The sequence below is a fragment of the Triticum aestivum genome, chromosome 4D (genome assembly GCF_018294505.1).
Source record: "Triticum aestivum cultivar Chinese Spring chromosome 4D, IWGSC CS RefSeq v2.1, whole genome shotgun sequence".
Lineage (NCBI taxonomy): Eukaryota > Viridiplantae > Streptophyta > Magnoliopsida > Poales > Poaceae > Triticum > Triticum aestivum.
This window is the reverse complement of record NC_057805.1, coordinates 437,083,579-437,097,414: the sequence shown is the minus strand read 5'-3', so window position 1 is coordinate 437,097,414 and position 13,836 is coordinate 437,083,579. Positions and strand designations below refer to the sequence as shown.

The 13,836-nt window shown below is 42.0% G+C and overlaps 1 protein-coding gene across 2 annotated transcripts; it reads left to right on the top strand.

The window, feature by feature from the left end:
- Positions 1 to 614: 614 nt before the first annotated feature.
- Positions 615 to 13,481, top strand: LOC123098427 (ubiquitin carboxyl-terminal hydrolase 26). 2 transcript variants are annotated; one of them, XM_044520409.1, is made up of 15 exons: positions 615 to 902; positions 1,107 to 1,233; positions 1,357 to 1,953; positions 2,428 to 2,683; positions 2,800 to 3,491; positions 5,083 to 5,191; positions 5,369 to 5,550; positions 6,230 to 6,502; positions 6,668 to 6,875; positions 7,743 to 7,814; positions 8,474 to 8,707; positions 9,350 to 9,613; positions 10,816 to 10,957; positions 11,038 to 11,219; positions 13,094 to 13,481. In XM_044520409.1, exons 2-14 carry the CDS (start codon positions 1,154 to 1,156, stop codon positions 11,151 to 11,153), a joined length of 3,225 nt encoding a protein of 1,074 aa, XP_044376344.1. In that variant the 5' UTR covers positions 615 to 902; positions 1,107 to 1,153; the 3' UTR covers positions 11,154 to 11,219; positions 13,094 to 13,481. The 2 variants fall into 2 exon arrangements, with proteins under 2 accessions (XP_044376344.1, XP_044376345.1); XM_044520410.1 differs by having other exon boundaries at positions 626 to 902; positions 1,110 to 1,233.
- Positions 13,482 to 13,836: the final 355 nt, after the last annotated feature.

The following is a 13,836-nucleotide window of genomic DNA, read 5'->3' as shown; positions in this document are numbered from 1 at the left end:
TTGGGTGGGAGCTCTTCTTCTTCTTTGTGGGCCAAGCAACTAATATTGCCTTCGATTCCTCTGGTTGAGTATAAATATGTAGTGAACTATCGGATAAATCATACTGTTTTCGATTTTCCAACATAAATAATTTATAAACACACAATTAACCACTTGAAAAAAATAAATGTACTAGAAGGCTCCGGAACTCTTCATGGATAATGCTTACGGAGCTCGCCATATTAACCACAAAGTCACCGGAAATGTTGTAAAAGCCCGCGTGACTCATGACAAGCATCTGCTGCCGTGTAGTTTGCCATAATGTGCTCTGCCATTTCCTGATTCAGCAAAGCACATACACATCTCGACGCCTTCATCAATTATTTGCTATGAAGGCGCTGACGCGTGCGCTGTAGGGGAATGTCGCCATGGATCTGCAGAAGCCTTGAAGGGCACAAGTTCAACGTCAATTATTCCATATTTTGGAGGCAAATTATTCCATTTCCATTCCAGCAAAAGAAAATATCCCATTTCCACCGTTTACCGTCCTGTGCTATCCCCCGTACTCCCAGCCCATGAGTCTGATGCCAAGCCCACGGGTGCAGCCCGACCCAACAAAACATGCGGCACGTCACCCGGCTCTGAAACCAAAAAGCAGATCAGCTTCTTTTCATCCCCTCCCAGCTCGCGGCGGGGGTCATCGAAGGGAAACCCTCTCCGCCCCTCTGCCCCTCCACCGCCGACCGCCACCTCCAAGGGATTCGTCTCTCCTCATCCTCCTCCTCCTCCGCCGCCGCCGCTCTGCTCGACCGGACCGGCGTGGAGCAGAGATCCATCAGGCCTTGGATTTGCTTTTCCTGCCGGTGACGAACCCTAGCCTGCTTCGGATTGCCTGGAGAGCCTGATCTGTTCCTCCCTTCGCGGTAAGCATTCCAATCCAAACGCCTTTTGTCTGTTAAATCCGTCGATTTCCCCCCATTTTTTTGCGGATTCGTTTGCTGTTTGGTGGAGTAGTGATAGCAGCCTGTTTCCCACGGAATTTAGGGTTCGAACTGACCCCAATGCTCCTCGTTCCGTCCGCCCCTGACACCGACGCGCTAATGCTCTGGTTTCTGTTGTTTCCGCAGCAGGGAGAGCAACTGGAGGTTTCGCTTGGCGCTCAGTTGATGGTACAATGAGCAGGCACAACACCCGCAATAAGAACAAGAGGCCACGCGCTGATGAGTCTGCGAGCCCGTCTTATGCCGCTCTCAAGTATGTATACGTTGCCTTTTCCCGTTGCTGGTAGCTGGAGATTTGATAGGGTGAAGGGTGAGATTTCAATGTGTTTCTGTTGCTGACATGTTTTTTGCTTGGGGTGCTGCCTGTGCTATGCAGGAGGATACATTCCACTGGTGCCATCACGCAAGATGATATTAGGCAACTTTACAGCGTGTGGAAGCCGGTTTGCCAGGGCTGCCATGGGAACACCAAGGACTCACCCAATTGTTTCTGCGGATTGATCCCCACCACCGGTGGGGCGAGGAAGACTGGCCTCTGGCAGAAAAATGGCGAGCATGTCGGTAGCCTCGGCCCTGACCCATCCAAGGACCTCCGTGCTTCCACCGAGACGCCTGCTGGATTGACTAATCTGGGCGCGACATGTTATGCTAACAGCATACTTCAGTGCCTTTATATGAACACTTCCTTCCGTTCAGGCATTTTCTCGCTAGAGCCAGACATCTTGAAGAAGCAACCTGTTCTCGATCAGCTGGCTCGATTATTTGCGCAGCTACACTCCAGCAAAATGGCTTTCATTGATTCAGCACCTTTCATCAAGACCTTGGAACTAGACAACGGTGTCCAGCAGGACAGTCACGAATTTCTCACCTTGTTTTTGTCTCTGCTCGAGCGTTCGTTAAGTTACTCCAAGGTCACTGTTGCGAAAACTATTGTGCAAGATTTATTTCGTGGAAGTGTGTCGCATGTGACTCGGTAGGTAAATGCCTAAATTTATTTTGGAAACTGAAGGGATCTGAACTTTAAGTTAGAAGGTTTATCTTCCCAATATAACCACATCGTGTTTGCCTTGTATGCTCCTGTTTGTTCGCATACACTGTGTTTTATTGTCTTGCGATGTTCTGCCGCTACAGAATTACTATAAAAATATCATAGTTTGTGATTATAATAACAAGCCGGTTATCTTGTCAAACAGCAACAAAATAGTTAGCTGGATATGATTTTTTTTTGAACTTGCGAGTCCTGTTTTGCTGGATCTTGTACTTAGGTCAAGCTATGTGCTCAGGTACATATCTTTGACTTTGTAATTGGATTGACCACTGAGTGCATGCACAATTTCTAATTCACACAGCTTGCACATACCAAAGTGAATGATAATATGATATGTTAGTTCATTTGTACTACTCATTAATTTTGTGGAGGACTGATGTTGGTTATCATATGCTTAAGGTGTTCATCATGTGGAAGGGATTCTGAAGCATCTTCAAAAATGGAAGACTTCTATGAACTGGAACTGAATATTAAAGGTTTAAGTAATTTAGAGGAAAGTCTGGATGACTATTTGAGTGTGGAGGCACTGAATGGGGAGAACCAATATTCCTGCGAGTCATGTCAGAAAAGGGTAGATGCCACCCGTTGTATAAAACTTCGCTCGCTTCCTCCTGTTGTTAATTTTCAGCTGAAGCGATATGTATTCCTACCAAAGGTGATTACTCTGATCCAAGCTTGTTCATAGTTTTGTGCTATCTGTTGCCCCTGCTTCTGTCTTGTGTGATTTCTCGATTTGTGTGGAAGAAACTTACTAATTTATTTCCTCCGCAGACAACAACGAAGAAAAAGATTTCTTCATCATTCAGTTTTCCGGGACAGCTAGATATGGGGAAGCGGTTGTCGGATCCTTCATCCAATTACATTTATGACCTGGCTGCTATTTTGATTCATAAGGGTAGTGCTGCTAATAGTGGTCACTATGTGGCACATATAAAGGATGAAAGCAATGGTCACTGGTGGGAGTTTGATGATGAGTGTGTATCCAGCCTTGGTTTTCACCCTTTTGGTGAAAAACCAGGCAAGTCATCTGATAAAGCGGATCAGAAATCTGAAGGTACTTCTACCGAAGGTTCTGTGGCAAATGGTAATAACAGTAGCCATCATGAGGCTGCACTGACTTCTAATATGGGAGAGATGTTCTCTTCCACTGATGCTTACATGCTAATGTACAAACGATCGAGCAAGGATGAAAATGGTATTAAAAGCAATAATATTGTGGAAGCCAGTAATAGTTCACTTCCACGCCATCTGATGGATGAGATTGATGCATTGAATGCATCATGTGTAAACGAATGTGGCGAGTACCTAAGTAAAAAAGATAACCTTTTGGCTTCCATACAAGAAAGGCGCCAAGAAGTAAAATCTGTTATTACAGAAGCACCTGCTACTCCAGACGATGATTCATATTTTTGGATTTCACTAGACTGGCTTCGCCAATGGGCGGATAATGCTACCCCTCCCTCGTGAGTTCTCTAGAGCGCTTGTTTATTTATTTCCACTCTTCTTTTTCATCTACATTTAAATGCTTTATTATTATTTGGTGTCGCGACAACACTATCCTTGCAAATGTTGTTTGTCTCAGTTGCGTAAAAACTCATAACTTATTGCTCATGTGACTACTTCGTATTGTTGTACTTTTTTCTCTAGTATTCTTGTACTGTTAGCTATCTGGATTGTTATACAGTTAGCTATCAAATCTATGGATGATAAATAAAAGCTGGGTGTTAAATGCATATAATGCTCATTTATATCATAAGCCATCAAATATCTGAGTACATTCACTACATTGATTTATTTTCCAAACACAACAACCATCATGGCAGTTCGAAGTTCTGTGAAGGCATCATCTGTCTGTACCTCTAGGTTTAACCTATGCTTGCAGTATCTACATGAAAGGAGCTAGCTGGTAGTTGCTAATATTTTTCATTGCTAAGCTCTAGACTAGATCAGATTTTCTTGATTTGAGATCTATCTTAGCCTTTTGGATTTTCCGTCCGTTCGAATATATAGGGACATACTCCCTCTGTCCCAAAATATAAGAACGTTTTTAACACTACACTAGTGTCAAAAACGTTCTTATATTATGGGACGGAGGGAGTAATAGGGTATAGTTTGGGGCTATTTGGTTTCTAGCCACATATTGCCACACTTTGTCACACTTCACCTAGGCAAGTTTGACCAAGTTACGTGGGTGTTTCGTTCTAGCCACACCTAAGGCAAGATTTTTTTTTTATAAGCAGTGAACCCCACATGTCAAAGACACAAAAAGTGTGGCAAGATTCCCTTAGGCAAGCCAAAGTGTGGCTAACAATTTAAGCAACTCAAGTTAGTCAAGTGTGGCAAGTATGGCAAAAATAATGTGGCAATATAAGGCAAACATAGTCGCAATCCAAACAGCCCCTTTGATTGGCCGGGACAAGGTCGGCCATACCATCACATGCATACACAACTATTCATTATCATGAGAAGCAGCCCATAAGGAATTTAACTTCACATGAGAATGCAATGATAACCTAATACCAGTTTTTGATTTCTGAACCCTTTTAGCACACCGATTATTAGTTTCTTGTGAAATATATGTGTTATCTCAGATATAGGTGCTATACGTAGCAGTTCTTGAAATTTTGTATGGCTACACTCCTTGTTATGCATACTAGCAAAGTGCCGGTGCGTTGCAATGGATACAAAATAAACCAATACATATTCACAAACTTGAAAAAATTACCCTATTTTTGGTATATATATCACTAAAAATATGGTGTGTTCCATACAAATTTATTCCTCTTATCTGTTTGGGTGAGGCGGGGGAGGGATGGGGCTGATATGGAGAGACTAAGTGGTTTTCTGCAAATGTGGAGCAGAGTCGTGAGGTCTTTTTACAAAAATGCCGTAGATTACTCCGCATGTGTTAGATGCAGATTGGATGGTCAGTCAGATGGTAAACACACCATCGTCACCAACTAAATCTTTAATAGGTGTAGATATTCTTCTGAACAAATAGCCTTAGGATATTCCTGGCAGGATCCACTTAACAACTTTATGTTGGTTTTGCAGTTCCATTGACAACAGTCCAATTCAGTGTGAACATGGAAAAGTTCCAGCATCTAAAGTCACATCCATGAAGCGGTTATCTGCTAAAGCTTGGGAGAAGCTACTTTCCAAAGTAAGAATCTTCTCCATTTGTTGGATTTTATTTCTTCGAATTGTTTCTCTCACTCGGTTTGCTTAGTGGTAATGTTTTACTTTAGTTATTTGCAAGGACACTGTATTTTGTACATAGTTCTGAACTTCTTATACTAAAATACTATTGATGGGTATCATTTATATTGTTACATACTAGTACGGAGGAGGACCAACACTCCGCAAGGATGATGTTTGCAAGGAGTGTCTCAAGGATGTAGCAAAAACTGCAGTTTCTGCTGATGTCTATCGTGATCGGAAAGCATCGTTAAAGAATCTTGCAGAAGCTGCACTTGCTGGAAGTATTCCAGAAGGTCCTTCTTACTTTATTTCGAAGGCATGGTATGGAAAGGACATCCTTCTCAGATTCTGATCTTGGTTCTGTATGTGACTTGCTGAAGATAAACATTTTTTACGTACAATTAGGGTTACTACTGTCTTTGTGGAGCTATTTATATACAGACATAATATTCTTCTTAAGGCGTGACTTGCTGAAGCTAAACATTTTTTACGTACAATTAGGACTATACTCCTGAACTACTACTGTCTTTGTGGAGCTATTTATATACAAACACAATATTCTGCTCAAGGCCCTTCCAAATTTCAGTCCAGTTATATGATGTACTATAATGTGTTTGTAAGAATCCTTATCTGCAGTTCCACCAACATGAGTCATATGCTAGGTCTGTATGTTGTGTTTACTTTTTACTGCCTTCTAATGGTTGCTCTGTATTGATTGCCCTTCTGTGCAATACTTCAACCATTACCATGATGTGGGATGTGGCCAATCGTCATAGTTTTCTTGATTGGGTTTTTACACCTTAACCAGTTTCCAGTTATAACCTAAGTATGTCTCACAGTTGTTCCATGAATTTGACACTGAATGCTTCTTCTGTCGATGTGCACTCATGCATAGTCTTTTATCATTCTTACCGTTTTGCTGTCCCAGTGGTTGCATTACGTTACCAAATCACAGCTATCTACGGAGTCTCATACCGATCTATTTTGCCGCTGCTCCCAGGTTGTCCCATTGGCTGCGAAGAAAAAATGTGGATATCACTTTTGATGCTGATAAGGGACCAACAAGTGCTCTAAGATGCAGCCATGGGAATCTTCTTCCAGAGCACGCTTCTGGGGCAAAGCGGGTATCTGTGCCAGAGAGCCTATGGCTATTTCTCTATGAAACCATTGCAAGGGAAGCTGATGATGTTGTGACTTTTCCGTCAGATACTCAACCATGCGAGATCTGTGACCACAAATTGTCAGCTGTTGCTTCTGTTGAGGATCGTCTTAGGTAAGCTAAAAATGCCATAATACAGTGAATTAATCAATGTCATATAATTGGACTCAAGGTTAACAATGTCATAATACTATGGATTATTAATGTGAGATAATGAACTGTTCACTTAAAGTGGATGGTTATATTAAGTTTCTTTTGGCATGTTATTTGTCTCTTCAGAGCGGTGAAACTGAAGCAACGACAGAGCCATGAAAAGTTAATCTCTGGGAAAGGCTTTGCACTTAATCCTGGACAAAAATATTATTTGGTTCCTTCGTCGTGGTTGTCAGAATGGAGAGCTTACATTACAGCGACTGGAAAAAATGTTTCGTCGTTACCAGAACCTCAAAGTCTTGAAGTTGCTATAAATTCACTTAAATGTGAAAAGGTAAACTATCTCTTCTCTGTTCTGCTGATAAGTCGTCCTACATGACGGTATGTGTGTTTGGTTCTGAAAAGGCCAGGAAAGACTTGAACTCTAGTATATTAATTTCTATAGGCAGGTAAGTGTGAAGCTTGCTGTTAGGGTAATATGGCTAGAAGTTAGCTTACTATTCTCCTATTGTGAAACAATGAGATGAATATTAGCACTTTTTGCAACACATTGGTGAAGACTGACTGCTAGGATAATTTGGGCAAGGAATTGCACTTCTGCACACTGTAAATTGTTTAATGCACCTATAAGGTTGTGTGGTATACCAGTTGGATTCATTGAGTGAGGCCCAAGAGTCATACATATATAATGCTGCCCTTTTGCATTCTGTTAATGTCTGCCAGTGAATTAATTTAGAAATGTAATAGTTTTACAGAGCAAAGCAAGACACAAGAATGGGGTAAGATATAATTTTGACATGAGTACAATCATACTTTGAGAGCACTACCAAATAAGTATGCATCGTAACTACCTTCATATCTGTGGCATGACACATGTTTGGTGCTCTTGCCTAATTGATTTAAGAATTCACTATAAGTTGTTATTTCGTCACTTCAAGTGGGGTTTAATAGAATATTGTGAAGATTTGTTTGGTCAGCGAGAGATGTTGTTTAATTTGACCCCCCTGTAAATGATGTATGTATGGTGGGTAATCGATGCATGATTCCTTTGCATATTCATATTTTTAATGTGGGTCTCTAGGAGACTCAATTTATTTTGTTGACTTGATTTGGCAAATTTGCAATACCACCACCTTTGTTATCTAGTTATTATGTATAAACTATGAAGTATTTCTTTTTGAATATTTTGATCATTTTTCAGCATTCTAGATTGTTGCAAAGGCCTTTGGATATAGTTTACAAGCGTGGGGGCATCACTCAGAAAACATCGAATGTAAGTTTGTGTGGTCTTCATAACTTATCTTTTGATCTTTCCTACTCCTCTCTTTGTTGCCTCTTTTTGGGCTAGCTGTTTTCTGAAGTCTGTCCATAGCGTTGTTGCTCATTGGGACGACTTGATTTTTTTTGGAGTGTGTGTGTGTGTGTGTGAAATTGATGTACATTGGTTGTAACGATGATCCCCCAGATTGAGAACTTGAGCTCCAGCTCTTTTTGTTCAGAAGCAGATGATATCTGCTATGATGTGCTGTTCCTCTTTCAAATATGCGACATATCGGTTTCAAACTAGTATTTATTTGTTTCATGAAGTTTGTATGTGGTAAAGATGATCTCCCAGATTGGGAACTCGAGCTCTGGCCTTCTTGTCAGAAGCACAGGAGGACGTCTGCTGTGCTGTTCTGTTCCTCTTGAAGTATGCGGCATATTGGTTTCGAACTAGTATTTATTTGTTTAATAATTTTTTATGGATCTATACCGGTAAAGCTTATGAATATAAATGCATACTAATACTAGATAGAAAGTATATAGTTCTTATACATTGTTATTTAGTTGCTTTCCATTGCTGTTTTGGGCATTGTTTTACTGATATGTTTTGTTGCTAGATGAAAACAAATAATCTTGACGTTGTGGGTTAACTATATACTTGGTTTTCAGACTGATGGGTTAGCAATCATCTCAGAATCCGACTGGCAATCATTCTCTGAGGAGTGGAACGTGGAACATGCAGATGGCGCATGTGCTGAAATTGTTTTTAGTAAGAGCTCAGAGGATAAACCGCACGAGTCGTCTGAAGCAATGGTAATTTCAGATAAAGATCCGGACCAGTCTATTAATGGTGCAAATGATGACTTGGAGGACTGTAGACCCTATGTCAGAACTGATCCTGAGGTAAACTAAATATTCTAGATTACAGTTATTGATTTGCATATCTGACCATAACATTCTTATGTTAATGTAAGCCTGGTTATCATATGCACAATGCGTCGCCTTGCAGTTGCAGGCTTGCACACTTGACTAGTTAAAATATGAGAAGTAAACAACAATACTACCAGGAAAGTATAATGAACAAGAAACTGCAATAGTGCTCTTCTTTCATGTAGGTTAGTCCTGATGACATGATGTTTGAGCAATTAGAAGCTATTTTGCTACAAGTGTGCAACATTCCTTTTCAATAGGTCTCCTGTAAACCATCAAGGTCGCAGCTGTGACAGCCTCTTCGGCTTTTAGATACGAGTTGTTGGTTGTCGCCTCCTAATGCATGATTCTAAAGTGTAAACCATCGCACAAGAGGGAATGGCAGGGAGACGGTGTGTTGGACGAAAAAACGGCAGAATCTTGACTCACGCCTCATAGATGAGCTTAGTGATAAGGTTTACGTTGTTAGCTGAGTGCCGTTCCCTTGTAGTAGTTGATTTAATCAATTAAAATTTTCAAGCAATGAATAACTGTACCTATCTGATGAGTAAGAAGTGCATATTCTACTTTCCCCCTTTTTTTATCTCAACTCTACTTGTGAATTTTGTATGCTAGGTTTGTGAAGAATGTATTGGAGAAAGAGAGAGCTGTGCATTGGTGGAGAAACTCAATTACCAGAACGAAGATATCCATGTTTATCTTGTGCGTGGGAAAGAAGCACCAAAGTCAATTAGGGAGGCATCTGCAGCTCTTCCTGTTCCAGATCGCCGGACTTCAAAGCGTTCTCGGAGAACAACCACAGGGAACTCAATCAGTTTGAAAGTCTCTGGTTCTACAACCGTCTATCAGTTGAAACTCATGATATGGGAATCTTTAGGGGTATGTCATGCACATCAAAATTTTACTTTATGCAAACAGCCAAGCACCGATACAGTTTCCTCTTGCATTTCATATACAAAAAGGGAAAAACACAAGAAAAATTAAGAACAAAACTTCAGCTAATTGGTACAACTGCCACTTGTATCTGTTTCAGCTGAAAGAAGTTCGCAAAATAAGTATCAGTATTGAGTCTTGTGACCGGTACCCTATAGTTCAAAACCTTCTCGACTGGAAGGCATATTTTTCAATTAATCTTATCACTTGATAATATCTGCCTTTGAAATAATTTGAACTGTCCAAAAAAATAAGTTTGAACTTAAAATTGTAAAGCTTAACATTGTTAGCTGCAACCGGTAATTATGAAAGTGATAAGCTCCGGTTAAAAGTACCAGGTGCTTATCAGTTAGACCCAGCTATCCTACATGTAGTTTTAAGGTATTGTTAGGGCCTTACAAACCGGGAGGGAGGGAGGGTGTACTAAAAGGAGGGAGGGCGCACCTACACATGTTACTAAAAGGATCGTTGCCTATGCTGTGATTGTTCTGAACCTTTTGAGCCTATCAGTTGGCGCCCATACCATTCATCATAATGGAGTACTGTAGCTATACATTGCACTTGCTGTTGAAATATGGTTCCCACCTTTCTCCAACAGCTTAAGCTTTCAAGTTCACTAGTTATGCATGCAATTCAATATGGTATTAGAGCCAAGTGGTCTCGAGTTCAAGACCTGGCCAATGCACTTTTAACAAAACAGTTGCAGTTTACATCGACCCCATGAAATTCTGGAGGAACCTAGACGCGAGGGGAGTGTTGAAATGGTATTGGCCACCAGCTTTTGGATTAACTGGTCGGTGCATGCATTTCAAATTTCAATACTTGCATGATCACTTGATCACATTTTTTTGGATTTTATTGTGCTTCCTTTTCTGAAGCATTAGTAATGTTCACAGTATTAGCAAGTCAATCGTCCAATAACCTAGTGTTGACTTGAGATGGGGATACATAATAGTGCAACGTTGCTTGGCTGCTGGTAATCGGTAGTTATTTTTGTTCTAATGGCCCCCTTCTCTCCATTTTGTTTAAAAGAGGGGGCACACCTACACATGTTACTTTTATTTTGTGCCTGGGTGCAGAAATCTTGCTTGTTTGATTTGCATTGTGGTTGTCTCCTTCAGTCCAATTTTTGCTGTTGTCATATTTAGATTGTGAAGGAGAATCAGAAGCTTCATAAAGGCCCTCTCGAGATTGAAGAGGATTTTGCGACTCTTGCTGATAAGTGCATTTTCCCTGGGGATGTTTTGTGGGTTAAAGATTCTGAATTGTTTGAGGACCGTGATATAGCAGGTGAAGCCCTAACAACTATGATGACTTGAACATTTCTGAAAACATTAGATTGTTAACTTTGCTATCCTATAATATTTCAGATGAAATTTCAGAGCCGAAGGCTGATGCACTACCTGCTGAGGAAGGCTTTCGTGGTACACTATTGACATCAAGTGTATCAGCTCAGCTTTGTCAGGACATAGTATCGAGTGAATGAGTTTTCATGTGATCTACATCGCTGCATGCATACATTGGCATCGCTGCTGGTTACTCTTGCTTAGAGGTGAAACTCGTACTTCACTTCATATATATTTTGTTTTTTGTCAGTAGACATCATCAGACTAAAAAACGTGGCTAGGCTCGACCCAAGCTCAAACGGGCCTAAGTTGACTTTCGAGCTTAGTGCTAGGCTTGAGCTTGGCTCGGACAAAACTCAAATAAGCTTAGAGCTTAGCATAAGAAAATACAGTGTTGTTTCATATGGAAATTTAGTAAAGCTGGACTTGGTGTGTGCGCCTATGTTTTTAAGGCGTCCGTAAGGCGTCAGGGCGCCCTCCAGGCTCAGGGCGTCGGCCTTGCCTTAGACAGTTGCGTAAGGCGTCCGCCTTAGGCTGTAAGGCGTCTGAAGCGTCCGCCTTAGCGCCGCCTTGCACGCCTCAGACCAAATCAGACGCCTTAGCTTGTCAGGCAGGGAAACAGAGATTGCAGGCGGGAAAACTGACCTGGGCGGGAACACAGGCGCGGGAAACATTGGTTCAGGTGCGACCAGTTATGAGAAGGGGAAAGAGAGAGTGAATCAACGCGAGAGGTCTCTCCTGTCTCCTCTCTGGACCATTGACGGAGGCTTCCTCCTCAGATCTGCGGCAGCCGCCAGCCTCCTCCCTCCGGCCACAGTTCCTCCCCCTCCTCTCCGGCTGCAGCTCCTCCCCATCCTCCTCTGGCGCAACCCTCTTCCAGCAGATCAGCACCACATCAAAGTACGAATCCCGCCCTCTCTTCTCCCCCCTTCCCCCCTCTCCTCTTTCTTCCATCCAGCAGTGTAGCTTGCCATGCTTGCCTGTTCTGTACTTCTGTTATGCACAGCTCCTCTACTAACTGTTAGGTGCTACCTCTCTTATGCACAGTAGTGTAGCTAGATGTGCTTGCTGCTCCTTCTCATCTGCATCTGTTTCTTCCCAGATCTGCTTCTCCACCCACAAGGCAGCAGCCCCACCACTGCTTCTCTCCTTCCCCATGCTTGATCTGGCTGCTCTAGTGATTTGGCTCTTCTCTCTTTTTCTTTGACAGTAGCCAGGTGTACCTGCTCTGATGGATCTAGCCAATGATCCTAGGAGAAGAGCTACATCAGATGATCCAGCCTGGAAGTATGGGTTCTGGCCAGATTTAGAGAGGAAAGATTTACTCCAGTGTACATTGTGTGGCAAGATAGTCCATGGTGGAGTGAGAAGGCTAAAGCAACACTTTTCTGGGGGTTCCAGTGATGCGGATAAGTGTCCCGAGGCATCCATGGAGATTAGGATAGAGATGCACAATTCCTTAAACACTAGAAGTTTAAAGCTATGGAGCGATATATTGATGAGGAGGATGAAGCTGAACTTCAAAGGCGCCGTTCTGTCATATACACACTGTGCGCTATTGAAAACTATGCTGGCCCATACATGAAAAGCTGGAGTATCTCATGCTCAGCTCCCACAAAATAAGCAGGTTTCCAATATTACATGTAGGTGAGTTTTGTCGAGTTACTCGATTACTCTCGTTATGTTCACATGCTCACTTGCCTAGGACTCACGGAGCTGAGTTCGAATAGCTCGGTGTGGTGATTGCTGCCCTCTGTTTTGCGTCGTAGTATGTATGTATAGTTAGGTCTGAAGGCTACTAATCACTACTACCATATTCATAAATTTTATGCTATTCTGAAAACTTAACTTCCGTTTATCCTCCATGCTTCATTTGATTTCTTTATCTACCAGCGAATCCTCTCTATTAACTTGGTTCTAGACGAAATGCCCATGCGTGCATTGCTTTCTTTACTCTTTTCTTTTGTCCATTTCAAGGCCTGGCTCCTGCCAATATCTCGATGTTTGGTCGTCTTGCTGATGAAGAAAAATACAGTACCTGGCTAAATTTAGGCACTAACATATGCTCTCTTGTATCCAGGAATCTGATGTTTGGTCATGCCAAGTTACGGGATCCGCTGGACGTGGCTGGAATTTTCGTCTATGGCTGTCTCCGTGCTTTGTCTTTTCAATCTGTTGTATCCCATTGGCCACAGTGAGGGGAAAAAGGAAGAGGTTCTGATGCACTCTTCTCTGATGTAATTACTTAGGTGTAGTTGACTATTTCTGGCTCTGCCGCTCGGCGTCAGCGTAACCTTTTATTTTTGTTCATGAGAGCCGTGGGAAACTCCCTTGTACGGTTGGGACTATGTCGACGTTTTGGCAAGGAGCCTTAAACTAGCTAGCGTCTGCTTGGATGGGAATGGTAGGGTCTGTAATTCTTTTAAATCCCCTCTGTGGCTTTTATACTAACCGGGCTGTTCGCGGGACTGCTTGCATGTTCTGGTCACTGGTCACTTGCGAGGTCCAACATACAAAGCCAGGCCAGGCAGGTATCCTTGAATCAAAGAAATTAAAAACTTTTCCCACAAAAAAAGAAATTAAAAACCTTTAATTGTAAGTTCAATGTGCCCCAAGATGTCAGCTAGCTTATGTCCTCATGAAGTCTTAAGTTCTACTCCCTCCGTCCTGAATTACTTGTCGCAAAAATGGATGTATCTAGTACATCTATTTCTACGACAAGTAATTCCGAATGGAGGGAGTACTATATGAACTTTGCCTTGTGAAGACCATATCTGAACCACAGGGCAGGAAACAAAGCCACTTTCCAACAATGCAGGAAGC

Coding starts and splice junctions, on each gene's coding strand:
- LOC123098427 (XM_044520409.1), top strand. CDS start 1,154: ATGAGCAGGCACAACACCCGCAATAAGAACAAGAGGCCACGCGCTGAT. Junction 3,492..5,082: donor GATAATGCTACCCCTCCCTC/GTGAGTTCTCTA, acceptor TTGGTTTTGCAG/TTCCATTGACAACAGTCCAA. Junction 5,551..6,229: donor TACTTTATTTCGAAGGCATG/GTATGGAAAGGA, acceptor CGCTGCTCCCAG/GTTGTCCCATTGGCTGCGAA.